The following is a 15,109-nucleotide window of genomic DNA, read 5'->3' as shown; positions in this document are numbered from 1 at the left end:
GGACCGTGGAAAAGACAAATAATTGGGTGTTAGAACAAATTAAACCAGAACTATCATTACAAGCTAAAATGATGAAACTGAGGTTATCATACTTTGGACACATCATGAGAAGACATGATTCACTAGAAAAGACAATATGCTGGGAAAAACAGAAGTCGTAATAAACTTGAAGGCACATAATTCCTGGGTTGATTTCACAGAACAGCCTTTTGCCCCCCTGCTGTGGAATGCCACAGGGTACCATACGGTTCCCAATGCTGTTAACATCTATATGAAGCCTTTGGGAACAATCATTAGGAGATTTGGGCTGAGGTGTCATGAGTATGCTGATGATACCCAACTCTATTTCTCTGAATCAGGAACATGGTGGTCTGAATAAGGCTCAAAAAACTGACTCTGAATCCTAGTAAGATGGAGGCACTGTGGGTGGGTAATTTCTGAGTCCAGATAATTGGTCGACTGCCTGCTTTGGATGGGGTCATACTCCCCATGAAAGAACAGCTTAATAGTCCAGGGGTATTCCTGGATCCATCTCTCACTAGAGGCCCAGGTGACCTCAGCGACTGGGAGCACCTTCTACCAACTTTGGCTTGTAAGACAGCTATGGTTATTTCTGGACTCGAATAGCTTGACTACTGTCATCCATACACTGGTAACCTCCAGACTAGATTACTGCAATGCACTGTATGTGGAGCTACCCTTGATGTTTGTCTAGAAGCTGCAGCTGGTGCATAACATAGCAGCGTGACTGCTCACTGGGGCAGGATGCCACCAACATGTTACCCACTGCTGAAAGAATTGCACTGGCTGCCCACTAGTTACCATGCTAAGTTCTAGGTGCTGGTTTTGGTGTATAAAGCCCTATACAGCTTGGGAGCAGGATACCTGAAAGATTGTCTCACCTCTTATTAACCTAGTTTATCACTGCAGTCTGCAGATGAGGCCCTCCCGCAAATACCATCTTATCTGGGTATCTGTCCTACATAATATAGGAATTGGGCCTTTAGTGCTGTGACACCTACCATTTTGAATTCCCTTCCCTTAAATGTTAGACAGGTGCCATCTCTGTTGTCTTTTCAGCATCTACTGAAGACCTTCCTCTTTCAACAAGCCTTTTAAGTAGAGACCTTTTTTCCAGTCTGTAACTGTATTGGAATTGTTTTAAAGATATTTGAAAGAGGTTATTATTGTTTCATCACTTCTTGTTTGCAACCCTCGGCTATTTTGGGAGGAATCATCATCATTATCATCATCATCATCCAATAATGAGGATGTGAACATATTCTCTGCAGAGTTTTCCCAGTGTTCTTTGCATGACTGAAGTTCTGTATGCAGTTATGAAAAGGTGACTCCCAAGATCAACTAAGAAACACTGACAGCATCTGGACAGGGAATGTAATATTTGAGAAAAGACAGGAACTCGTTAAATTTTTTAAAGAAGCGCGGGGAAACTTCTGGCCTGTGCGCCTATTTAGGCCCACCAGGCCCCTCCATTTAGCCTGTGTGGTTGTTTCAGATAAGCCATGCCCACCCTAACATCACATCATATATGACACCAGCTATGGGACAGATAAAGATGAGGCTTGACTGAAATCAGGGTTTGCAGATTAGCTGATCAGCAGTGATCGGTGGCGCTTGTAAAGGCACGGGCTGATCCTTGAAGCTTGCAAAGTTCCTTTGTCAACACAGTTTGATTTCACACTTCATGGGCAAAAACAAACAGGTCACCTGATGTCAGATGATTGACAGATGGATGGCCTGTGGGATGGGGGAGGCCTACTGACTATCTCCATTTCCACACTCCTGCTTTAATAATAATAATAATAAAATAATAAAATTTTATTTATGAGTCGCCTATCTGGCCGAATTAACAGCCACTCTAGGCGACATACATCAATACAATAAAATACAATATAAAACAATGAGGGCCACAATCAATAATTAGACAAAACACTACAATTCTGATTAATAACAGTATTTAAGGAAATATAATCTTAGAATTTGATCACAAACTGTTGTTTGTGAGCAGGGCCAGCACCAGGCATGCCAGGGCCCTTGGGCACACGCACGCCCCACCTACCTACCTTTTCCTTGGTGAATGCTGCCTGCGCTGTGCGTGTATGCCTGCCATCAACTAAGACGGTGGCCAAGGCTTCCCTAAGGGGCTGATGCCTCCACCACCATCTTGGTTGATGGCACACATGCCTTCGATGTGTGCACATCCCTGCCATCAACCAAGATGGCAGCAGGGGCATCAGCCCCTTAGGGAAAGCTTGGCCACCATCTTGGTTGATGGAAGACTTGCACCCACAGCGCAACCAACATTTACATCAAGAGAGAGGTAGGCGGGGTAGGTAGGCAGGCGTCGTGGGCCTGTGTGGCAGTAAGGGGGTGCCAGGGAGCTCCCTCTCATGATCCATGACAGGGTCAGGAGCCGACGCTGCTGCAGATTGCGGAAGGGAGCGCTACCCACCCACTCTAAGAAAGGGCCCTTCAGGGGCCCCTTGAGACCCAGGGGCCCCCGGCCAGGGCTTGACCTGGCTGCTCTCTGGCACTGGTCCTGTCTGTGAGGTCAGGGGATTTATTCAGTTGCTGGAAGACAAGAGGGAATTGCTTAATTTTGTTTCTTGTTCCACAAAATAATCCCTCATGTAGGTATTTCTTAGAGCAGGGGTTCCCACATTGTATTCTGTGGATCACCAGTGGTCCGCGAGCTTCATTCTGGTGGTCTGCAGCATGTCCACATTAAAGATTCATTTTGATTTGCAATTGTATTTTTATTGCTTCTTGTATTTCTTGCATTGCATTTTATTTTACTACAGTTTGAATTCTGTGGAATACAAACTGAAATACAATAAAATACAATGTAAGAAATACAAGAAGCAATAAAAATACAGTAAAACATCAGACAGCATCTAGCACAGCGCATGACCATTGCTACAGCAACCAGAAAAACCATTTAGCGGATGACCAAGACCGTCAACAATTTCCAAGTCGTCTGTGGGGAGAAAAGTCTGGGAACTACAGTGAAGCTGTTGGGAAGTACAGTGACCACCCCACAGTCTTCACAAGGAGCCAGTTTTCACACGCATGTACATTACAACACTTGACGTGCTGTAGATGAATTAACAGATAAATGAAGTGTTTGAGATGATGTGAAACTCCACAGAAGTTGTGTCTTTAGTTGATCTGTGATAGTTTATAGACACACACACAACACTGATGCCACAGTTATCAGATGGCTAACACGAACAAGCTGTAGGAGAATGCATTTAATTGGGTCAATTTGTAGCTCCAGAGTTTCACTGAAAGATTTTAACTCATTACCATTCATTGTTAATCCCTGGATCATTTCTATAGAACAATTAAAAAGAGGCTTATCATCATAGATGGATCTAGCTGGGATACCAAGTACTACTGAACCCTAACTATGTTAAGCAAATCTTGTTGTTAAACTCACCTTCAGTTTCTCTGTCCTCGCATTTCAACTTTTCATTCATGTTTGCCCAGTCCAGCTTCCTTCTCCCTATGTGACAAATATTGGTAAATATTACTAGTCTGTTATGGCTATTAATATGAAATATCAATTGTAATGACATATCAAGTGCACAATTTTATGTTTAGCCTGGAGAAAAAAGATTAAGTGGGGATACGAAAGCAGTCTTCAAATAGCTGAAGGGCTATCACATACAAGTTTATTATAGTAGGTATTTCCCAAAAATGAACTCACTTACAAACATTAAAACAGATCTAAAAACAAGAACAAACACAACTAAAATCTCACAAAATGCATAAAAAGTAAAATCCAGCTTATCCCCACCTAACTAAGATTAAGCAGATACTTAAACTCCAAAGGCCTGGGTAAATAAAAATGTTTTTACCAGGCACCTAAAAACAGATAGTGATGGTGGCTGTTATGCTTCCCTGGGGACAGCACTCTACAAACGGGGAGCCACCACTGAAAAGACCTGTTCTAGTGTCACCACCCTCCAGACTTCCCTCAGAGAGGGAAGTACCTCAGACAATGCAGGGTCCGGGTTGGTTCATGTGGAGAGAGGCGGTCCTTGAAGTATTGGGGTTCTGAACCACATAAGGCTTTATAGGTCAAAACCAGCACTATGAATTTGGCCTGGAAACTAATTAGTAACCAATGCTTCTATTCCAAAATTGGTGTTATGTGTTCCAACCATCTTGCCATGGTGAGCAATCTAGCTGCTGAATTCTGCACCAGCTGCAGTTACTGAACCATTTCAAAGGCAGACCCATGTATAATGCATTGCAGTAATCTAACCTAGAGGTTACCAGAGCATAGACAACAGATGTTAGGCTATCTGGGTTCAGATAAGGACATAGCTGGGCCACCAGCTAAAGCTGATGGAAGGCACTTTACGCTGCTGAAGTCACCTAGGCCTCAAGTAATAGTAGTGGATCCAGAAGGACTCCCAAGCTACACACCTGCTCCTTCAGAGGGAGAATATCCCCATCTAGAGCAAACCACATCCCATCCATCTGTTCTTGGGAACCATTTGCCAACAGCACCTCAGTCTTATCTGGACTAAATGTCAGTTTGTTGGCTCTTGATTAATCCATTACTGAGGCCAGACATCGATCTAGCACAACCACTGCCACACCTGCAGATGTAAAGGAGAGATGGAGCTGCATATCATCAGCATATTGCTGACAACACACTCCAAAACTCTGGATGACTCCACTCAGCATGTTCATGTAGACAGTAAACAGCATGGGGGGATAGACTCAAACCATGTGGGACCCCACACTGAAGGTTTCACGGGGCCAAATAACACTCTCCAAGCATTACCCTCTGAAGGGTCAAGTGCACAAGTGGTTGCCCAAACTGAACCAAGCACCATGTCCATGTTCTCGAGTCTAACTTAAATTCATCCAACACAACAGGATTAGACAATGCTCTTGACACCTCTTGGGATTCATCTGCTATAACAGTGGAGTTGAGATCCTGGTGGATTCAAACGATTTTATCCACAAAATGTTTTGTTTTCACAGCAAGACATGTTGGTTCCATCTCCTCCTACAGGCCAGGCTGTAAAAGAGCCCTGCCTACCCAGAAAAGCTCTTCTGAATGATATAGTGAGGTTGCAATGGAAGCAGCAAAATATGCCTTCTTCACTACTGCCAGGTTAGTTGTGTGGTTGCAAGTCAGATTCAAGCTGTCTTGAATGAAACTGATTTTCTAGGTCCATTTCAATCTCCTAATCTAATGCTTAGCAGAAATCTGCTTCCCTGCCATTTTTGACCCATTTGTTCTAGTCCTGCTCTCTAAAGCAACAGAGGAAAAGTCTACTTCATCTGTTGACATTTAGGCTGTCGGCGTTTTTTTCTACTGCAGAAGCGGGGGAACTATTAGGATGGGCTGCCCTTGAAGGCTGATGGATAACATGGGGAATTGGCAGCTGTTATTAAATGTTTGAAAAACAGTGGGAGATCCAATCATGGATCTCCTCATGTTCCTTTAGGAGAAGGGGCAGGATGATGATGATGATAAGGCCTTATACACCATGGCCCACCAAACCAGCTAAAGTTACTTGTAACTAGGGGTGGGGGAAGGGTTGCAAGGTCAGAAGCATCCCAAACCCTGAGATTTCAGGGGCAGGCCCTAGTGATGGCACAAGAGTGGGCCTCAGTGATGTCACAGTGTGACACAGAATTTTGTTTAGTTAAACATAAAGATTGCTCATTTTGGGAATTGTAGCACAGTTAATTTACACAGTTAATTTACTTGTGTGTGTGTTAAAAAGAAATGCTAATTTGCTGACTGGCCTTGTTTGTTTAAAGCTGTGCTTGCAGAATGAGATATTAGATTTTGTTGCAATATGCAGCTGTGTTTGTAGAAAAAGGTATCAGACTTGGGTGAAACATCCAAGGTTGAAATGAGAAAAACAAGTGTGAATAACAACTTCCAAATATGGAGCTAGGAAGAGAAGGGAAGTTACCAGAGGAAAATGGGCATGGATTAAAGTGATGTAAGGAAAATGAAAGTGATGTAGTTATGATGATAATGATGTGTGCATAATTAACATATCAAAGTTAATAAGAAGGCTGGCTGTGCTCAGCTGAGTCAGAACTAGCTTGGCTGTTTCTCCACGTGCACGTGTTAGCAATAAATATACTCTTCTTCCATCTTGTTTCGTTGCTTCTGAACTTTATTGGGGTGAGTATTGGGAGCAAACCCAAGCCACCAGAACCCCTAAAAGGGACTGGGGCATTTTGTTTGTAACAACAGGGGTGGGCCCTAGTGATGTCATTAAGCATGTCATGTTAAGCATCAACCACAGTTGCTTGGAGCATACCATTCAAACAAACAAAAATTCTCCAATTGAAAATTAAGATCCTTCTCACCTGCTCAGGGAGTCTGGGTAAAGAGCATTTAATCTAGCCTACTTGCTTCTAGCAAGAAGGATTTAAGTGCCCTCAGGCAGTGCTGGCTCCAGGAATGTGGGGGCCCTTGGGCATTAGCCTGCCCCAGGCCCCTCCGCTCCCCTTCCACGATCCCATGGATCGCAAGACAAGACCTTCCAAGCCACCCGCCACCCCCCTACCATCCCCCCACTTCACCTACCTTTCTCTGCTGTTCATTGCGGCTGCGCGCACTGCGCACGCAGGGTTGCCATCAATCAAGATGGCAGCCGAGGTTTCCGTAAGGGACTGAAGCCTCTGCCGCCATCTTGGTTCATGGCATTCAGCGCGCGCATTGCTGCCATCAACCAAGATGGTGGCAGAGGCTTCAGTCCCTTACAGAAAGCTCGGCCGCCATCTTGAGTGATGGTAACCTTGCGCACGCAGTGCACGCAGCCACAAAGAACAGCAGAGAAAGGTAGGTGAAGTGGGGGGGATGGTGGGTGGCTTGGAAGGTTTTGTCTTGCAATCCGCGGCACGAGCCATGCCGCAGATCACAGAAGGGGAGTGGAGGGCCCCTCAGGGGCCCCCCAGGGGCTCCTGTAGCTGCAGGGCCCTTGGGTCAGTGCCCAACCTGGCTGCCCCTTAGAACCAGCCCTGCCCTCAGCCCAGGCTAGTCACTAGAAGGCCATTGTAGGAAGAAGGGAGCCTCATGTTGTGGAGATGTTAGATGGGAACACTCAGGAGTAAAGATGGATCCCCTTGAAGGCTGCAATTCTAAACACACTGACTAAGGGACTAAGCCCTATAAAACTCAATAGGACTTACTTCTGAGTAGATATGATTAGGATTGTGCTTTTGGTAAGACTTGACAAGGGATCCTCTGCAAATATATCCATATAAAAGCAGGGCCGGCAATCCCCTGCCTGGAATGCCCTGCCTGCCTTTTAACATGGCTGTTCCAAACCTCTTTACAGACTTGACCCTTCATTGCAGACAGAGGTTTGAGAAATGAGTAAAGAAGATTCTGTACCCTTTTCTGTCTACCCTGTCGGCTGCTATAAACTCACTTTGACAGCCAACCAAATTCCAGTTAGTAATAATTGATAAAGAGAAAACACACATGGTTTGGTGTACCTTCACAGGCAGTAGCTTGGGAACAACAGCAAGTGAAGCCACACTTCCCAGCATATGAATTCTCTTTTACCATTATTGGACAAGTAACACACCATCATGCAAACAACAAGGTGCATCATCAGTGGGTTTAAGGGGGTTGAGGTGAGTGCATGGAACCACCATTGTTGCTTTTATGGATGTAAGGAAGTGAGGTCAGAGGTAAATGAAATGCAAAACAAAAACAAAAGACAGTGATTTCCTAAATGCAATACCATATCAACCACAACAAGATTCTTATGAGTAAGGCAGAAAACTCAGCATCCCGCAACCAGTCAGGGTTTCTAACCAAAAAACATAACTAAAAAAACCCAGCAGCCAGTCAGGCAAGGTCACGGAAATCCTCATGCAGCACAACCTGACCCAGGGGGTACAGTTAGTGCAGAATGCTGTGGCATGATTGCTGACATGAGTGAGATCCTGTCAGCACATAACACCTCTGCTCTGAAATCTGCACTGGTTGCCGATTTGCTACCAGGCCAAGTTCAAGGTGTGCTTTCCATGTTACGGGTTCCACACAGTACTTGTTCTGCTCTTGTAAGAAATCAGTCCTTTAGTGTGGCAGCACTTACACTTTGGAACTCCCTGCCTATTGATATTAGATAGTTGCCTTCATTGTACTCTCTTCAGCACCTGCTAAAAACATTTTTTTTGTTTACGTGAGCCTATCCAGGCATGTAGAAGCTGTTATGCTTTTTATCTGTTTTCAACACATTGTTGGTTTTATTATTTTGAATGTTTTTAAAAACCTGTTTTTAACTATTTTTGCCAATAATTTTATTGTTTTAATTCTTTCTGTAAACTGCTTTGAGGTTTGTTTGTTTTTGTACAATAAAGCGGTATAAATATGGTGTGCATAAATAAATTTCAGTCATTGTGGCCCTTGGATCGCTTTCCTCTTTTAGGAACAGGCCATTTGGTACTATCTAGCTCAGTATTGATGACATCAACTAGCATTGACTCTCCAGGATTCCAGGCAATAGTTTTTTCCAGAGATTGAATTTTGGATCTTTGCATTCAAAGCATGTACCCTACCACTGAACTACAGCCCTTCCCCTGTTTAAAAAGTATTTTTTAAAGCTGTTCTTTTCAATTCACTAACGAATACACAGCATACCTAGTGCAGATGCACACCTTGTATTGAATCATAGAGAATCATAGAGTAGTAGAGTTGGAAGGGGCCTATAAGGCCATCAAGTCCAACCCCCTGCGCAATGCAGGAATCCAAATCACAGCATTTCCGACAGATGGCTGTCCAACTGCCACTTGAATTCCTTCAGTGCCGGAGAGCCCACTACCTCTCTAGGTAATTGATTCCATTGTCGTATGGCTCTAACAGTTAGGAAGTTTTTCCTGATGTCCAGTCGAAATCTGGCTTCCTGCAACTTGAGCCAATTATTCCGTGTCCTGCACTCTGGGACGAGTGAGAAGAGATCCCGACCCTCCTCTATCTGACAACCTTTCATGTACTTGAAGAGTGCTATCATATCTCCCCTCAGTCTTCTCTTCTCCAGGCTAAACATGCCCAGTTCTTTCAATCTATCCTCATAGGGCTTGGTTTCCAGTCCCCTGATCATCCTTGTTGCCCTCCTCTGAACCTGTTCCAGTTTGTCTGCATCCTTCTTGAAGTGCAGAGACCAGAACTGGCCGCAGTATTCAAGATGAGGCCTAACCAGTGCTGAACAGAGGGGAACTAATACTTCATGCGATTTGGAAACTATACTTCTGTTAATGCAGCCTAATATAGCATTTGCCTTTTTTGCAGCCACATCGCACTGTTGGCTCATATTCAGCTTGTGACCAACGACAATTCCAAGATCCTTCTCACATGTTGCATTGCTGAGCCAAGTATCCCCCATCTTATAACTGTGCATTTGGTTTCTTTTTCCTAAATGTAGACCTTTGCATTTATCCCTGTTAAATTTCATTCTGTTGTTTTCAGTCCAATGCTCCAGCCTATCAACGTTGATTTGAATATTGTTTAAATCTTCCACGATATTAGCAATGCCCCCCAATTTTGTATCATCTGCAGATTTGATAAGCATGCTCTGTACCTCCTCATCCAAGTCGTTAATAAAAATGTTGAAGAGCACTGGGCCCAGGACCAAGCCCTGTGGTACCACACTTGTTACTTCTGCCCAGTTTGAGAAGCAACCATTGATAAGCACTTTTTGAGTATGATTCTGGAGCCAACTGTGGATCCACCTGATAGTTGTTTCATCCAGCCCACATTTAGCTAGCTTGCTAATCAGAATATCATGGGGCACTTTGTCAAAAGCTTTGCCAAAGTCAAGGTATATTATGTCCACAGCATTCCCACAGTCTACAAGGGAGGTTACCCAGTCAAAAAATGAGATAAGATTAGTTTGGCAGGATTTGTTCTTGATAAATCCATGTTGGGTTCTAGTAATAACTGCATTGTTTTCAAGGTGCTTACAGATTGACTGCTGTATAATCTGCTCCAGAGTTTTTCCAGGGATTGATGTTAGGCTGACTGGTCTGTAGTTCCCCGGTTCCTCCTTTTTGCCTTTTTTGAAGATAGGGACAACATTAGCTCTCCTTCAGTCATCCGGCACTTCATCCATCCTCCATGATTTCACAAAGATAAATGACAGAGATTCTGAGAGTTCTTCAGCCAGTTCCTTCAATACACTAGGATGCAGTTTATTGGGCCCTGGAGATTTGAACTCGTTCAAAGTGATTAGGTATTCCTTGACCATTTGTCTTATCAATCTCAAGCTCCCATCCTGCCCCTTCTACTTCATGTTTCCTGGGAGGGTCACAGATCCTTTTTTGGGAGAAACAATTGAGGACTTCTGCCTTTTCTTTGTCATCTGTTATCATTTTGCCATCCTCGTTGAGTAGCTGTGCCACCGTTTCTTTTCTCTGTCTTTTACTATGGACATACCTGAAGAAAGCTTTTTTGTTGCTTTTAGCATCTCTTGCTAACCTCAGCTCATTCTCAGCTTTAGCCTTCCTGACACCATCCCTGCAATTCCGTGATACCTGCCTGTACTCTTCCTTTGTGGCTGGCCTTCTTTTCACTTCCTGTATGTGTCGTTTTTTGTTTTCAGGTCATCTCTAAGCTTTTTGTGAAGTCACATTGGCTTCCTCTGTTGTTTCCCCCCTTTTTTCCTTGTTGGAATTGCTTGCCATTGCACTTTTAGAATTTCATTTTTTAGAACCTCCCACCCATCTTGGACTCCTTTTCTCATTAGGGTCGCTTGCCATGGAACGATACTTACAATTGTTCTGAGTTTATTAAAATCAGCTTTCCTGAAGTCCAGGATACTGAAAGCACATTCAACATACACTTGAAGCACATGAATCCCACCACGGAATCATGGGAACTGTTGTTTGTTAAGGGGGCAACTACACTTCCCAGGATTGTTTGGGAAAGTTATGAGATTTAAATGCAAGTTGGATGTGCTTTAAATGTATTATTTGGATCTGCGTTACATCATAAACTTGGCCTGCATATAAATCATTTTAATTTATTTTAATTTATTATTTTATGTATTACATTTATATCCCACACTTCCTCCAAGAACGAGCTCAGGGCAGCAAACAAAAACACTAAAAACACTCTAAAATCTTAAAAACACTTTAAGATATATTATTTTATTTATTTATTTATTTATTTATTTATTTATTTATTTATTTATTTTATTTATTAAATTTATATACCGCCCGACTAGCGATAGCTCTCTGGGCAGTGAACATAAAATAGTATAAAAATACAATGAATAACAAAATAATATTAAAATACAATCAACAATACAATAAACATTATTAAAATTAGATCAATGTAACTTAAAATGCTTCAGAGAATAGGAAGGTTTTGACCTGGCGCCGGAAGGAAAGCAGAGTCGGCGCCAGGCGTACTTCCTCAGGGAGACTGTTCCATAGTTCGGGGGCCACCACTGAGAAGGCCCTAGATCTTGTCATCACCCTCCGGGCCTCCCTGTGAGTTGGAACCCGGAGGAGGGCCTTCGTAGCAGAACGTAGTGCACGGGCCGGTTCATATCAGAAGAGGCGTTCCGCAAGGTATCGTGGTCCCGCACCGTATAAGGCTTTATAGGTTAATACCAACACTTTGAATCTAGCCCGGAAACATATTGGCAACCAGTGCAAGCTGGCCAGAACAGGTGTTATATGCTCGGACCGCTTGGTCCTTGTCAGCAATCTGGCCGCCGCATTTTGCACTAGTTGTAGCTTCCGAACTGTCTTCAAAGGTAGCCCTACGTAAAGCGCATTACAGTAATCCAAACGTGAGGTTACCAGAGCATGTACCACTGATGTAAGGTCCTCTTTACTCAAATAGGGACGTAGCTGGGCTACCAACCGAAGTTGGTAAAACGCATTCCTAACCACCGAGGCTACTTGAGCCTCAAGTGAGAGGGAAGAGTCTAAAAAGACTCCCAGACTACGAACCCGGTCCTTTAGGGGGAGTGTAACCCCGTCCAGGACAGGGTATATATCCACCATCCGATCAGAGAACCCGTCCACCAACAGCATCTCAGTCTTGTCTGGATTGAGCTTCAGTTTGTTAACTCTCATCCAGTCCATTGTCGAGGCCAGGCAACGGTTCAGCAAATCGACAGCCTCACCTGAAGAAGATGAAAAGGAGAAGTAGAGCTGCGTGTCATCAGCATACTGATGACAACGCACTCCAAAACTCCTGATGACCTCTCCCAACGGCTTCATGTAGATATTAAAAAGCAGGGGGGACAAAACTGACCCCTGCGGGACCCCATATTGGAGAGCCCGCGGTGTCGAGCAATGTTCCCCAAGCACTACCTTCTGGAGACGACCCGCCAAATAGGAGCGGAACCACTGCCAAGCAGTACCTCCAACTCCCAACTCCGCGAGCCTCTCCAGAAGGATACCATGGTCGATGGTATCAAAAGCCGCTGAGAGATCAAGGAGAATCAACAGAGTTACACTCCCTCTGTCTCTTTCCCGACATAGGTCATCGTACAGGGCGACCAAGGCTGTCTCAGTGCCAAAACCGGGCCTAAAACCCGATTGAAATGGATCTAGATAATCAGTTTCATCCAATAGCGCCTGGAGCTGGCCAGCAACCACCCGTTCCAAGACCTTGCCCAGGAATGGAACATTCGCCACTGGCCTGTAGCTGTTAAAATTGTCTGGGTCCAAGGAAGGCTTTTTCAGGAGTGGTCTCACCACTGCCTCTTTCAGACAGCCCGGGACCACTCCCTCTCGTAAAGAGGCATTTATCACTTCCTTGGCCCAGCTACCTGTTCCATTCCTGCTAGTTTTTATCAGCCAGGAGGGGCAAGGATCCAGTACCGAAGTGTTTGCACGTACCTGTCCAAGCACCTTGTCCACGTCCTTGAGTTGAACCAACTGAAGCTCATCCAACAAAACAGGACAAGACTGTGCTCCGGACACCTCACTAGGATCTACTGCTATAACTTGAGAGTCTAGGTCCCGGCGGATACATGAGATCTTATTCTGGAAGTGATCGGCAAACTGATTACAGCGGGCCTCCGATGATTCCACCCTGTCCGGAGGGTTTGAATGGAGAAGCCCCCGGACAACTCGAAAGAGCTCCGCTGGGCGGCAAAGAGATGATTTAATAGTGGCAGCAAAATGATGTTTTTTAGCTGCCTTCACTGCTCCTACATAGAGCTTAGTCGAAGCACTAACCAGCGCATAATTGTATCCGTCGGGAGTTCGTCTCCATTTCCGCTCAAGCCTCCTCCTATCTTGCTTCATCGCTCTCAGCTCCGGAGTATACCATGGAGCTGTATGAGCTCTACACAGGAGAGGGCGTGCAGGAGCGATCGTGTTTACAGCCCGGGTCATCTCCGTATTCCACAGAGCGACCAGGGCTTCAGCAGGAGCGCCAGTCCTATCAGCCAGAAAATCCCCCAGAGCCCTTTGAAAACCTTCAGGATCCATTAGTCTCCGGGGGCGGACCATTTTAATAAGTCCCCCACCCTTGCAGAGGGAAGAGGTTACTGAAAGTCTAAACTTCAGCAAGCAGTGGTCTGTCCATGACAAAGGGAGTGTTGTAAAACTCCCCACATCCAGATCACTTTCCCCATGCTCAGTAGCAAAAACAAGGTCTAGAGTGTGCCCCGATACATGTGTTGGACCACTAACATATTGAGACAGCCCCATGGCTGTCATGGAAGCCATGAAGTCCTGAGCCGCGCCAGACAAAGTGGTCTCGGCATGAATGTTGAAATCCCCCAGTACTATTAGTCTGGGGGACCTCAACAATATATCCGAGACCACTTCCGCCAGCTCAGTTAGGGAAGCCATTGGGCAGCAAGGTGGGCGGTACACCAAAAGGATTCCCAGCCTGTCCCTCTGGCCCAACACAAGGTGTAAACACTCCAGGCCAGTAACTGAATGAACATGGTGCTTGGTGAGTGAGATGGAACTCTTATAGATGACAGCAACCCCACCTCCCCGACCCTCAGATCTACCATGATGCTGGACCAGGTACCCCGGTGGGCAGAGCTGAGACAGACCAACTCCTCCCTGCTCACCCACCCAGGTCTCGGTTATACATGCCAGATCGGCTGCCTCATCCACAATCAAATCGTGGACGAGGGAGGTTTTATTATATACCGATCTGGCATTTAATAACAGCAACTGGAGATCTGAGAGTTGGCTGATAGGACTACCAACGACCTTGCGGGTGTGGGAAGGACCGGAACAAGGCACAGCCACAACATGTCTGGACCGCGTTCCCCTTACCTGGCACGTCCTTCTCACAGCGCCATACCTTCCTTTGCCCGTCACTACGGCAATTGGGGCCCCCTCAAGTCTCCCCGCCTGATGGATAAAACTCTCTCTGAAGCACATAATACAACTAAAATATACAACAATTAAACGTATAAAAACAGCTATATATACAGCCATATATACAGCATATAAACAAACATACATTCATATAATCAGGCACCCATTCATCTCAAATTGCATCAACACACCAACAAAAAAAAAAAAAAATCTTTTAAAATATATATTTTAAAAAGCTTTAAAAACTTCATAAAAAGGAATTCCAACACAGATGCAGACAAATTCAGAATCATGCCACTTTCAGCTGTTTTGCAACTGTTTTATACTTGTTTTATGGTCATTGGATTTTAAATTGATTTATTTCTTGTTGTGAGCTGCCTTAGTTTTCAACCCTACCTCACAGGGTTGTTGGAAAGACTACATATACACACACTGGAGATGTAAAAATGCATACACGCTATATAATAGTTTATTGTCAAAACCAGTTGGTCTTTGCAGAACATTTTTTAATAAAAACCCCCAGTATTAGTTTCCTACCAAATAAAAGCAGTGTTCTTTGGGTGAAAGATGGGTAATAAATTCTAATTCTAATAATAATTCTAAGTAAGCCTTGACTAATTTCTTTTTAAAAAAATAAGGATTGGAGGGAGAGAAAGATTTACAACACAATCCTTTGCTATGTTCACTCAAAAATGATTTTACAGCACAATCCTAACCATGTCTACTCAAAAGGAAGTCCTACTGAATTCAATGGGGTTTACTCCCAGGTATGCAGGATTAGCAT

The 15,109-nt window shown here is 44.4% G+C and overlaps 1 protein-coding gene across 1 annotated transcript in view; it reads right to left on the bottom strand.

The window, feature by feature from the left end:
- ERICH6B (glutamate rich 6B) overlaps positions 1-15,109 on the bottom strand; it is a 117,514-nt gene that overhangs the window by 68,712 nt on the left and 33,693 nt on the right. Inside the window, exon 4 of the mRNA XM_061634571.1 lies at positions 3,482-3,526. Coding sequence (XP_061490555.1) covers positions 3,482-3,526 — 45 coding nt within the window. The remainder of the gene's footprint in view (positions 1-3,481; positions 3,527-15,109) is intronic.

This window comes from Rhineura floridana, chromosome 7, assembly GCF_030035675.1.
Source record: "Rhineura floridana isolate rRhiFlo1 chromosome 7, rRhiFlo1.hap2, whole genome shotgun sequence".
NCBI classification, from domain to species: domain Eukaryota; kingdom Metazoa; phylum Chordata; class Lepidosauria; order Squamata; family Rhineuridae; genus Rhineura; species Rhineura floridana.
Note: the sequence above shows the minus strand (reverse complement) of the source record. Positions and strands in the feature narration are given on the sequence as shown.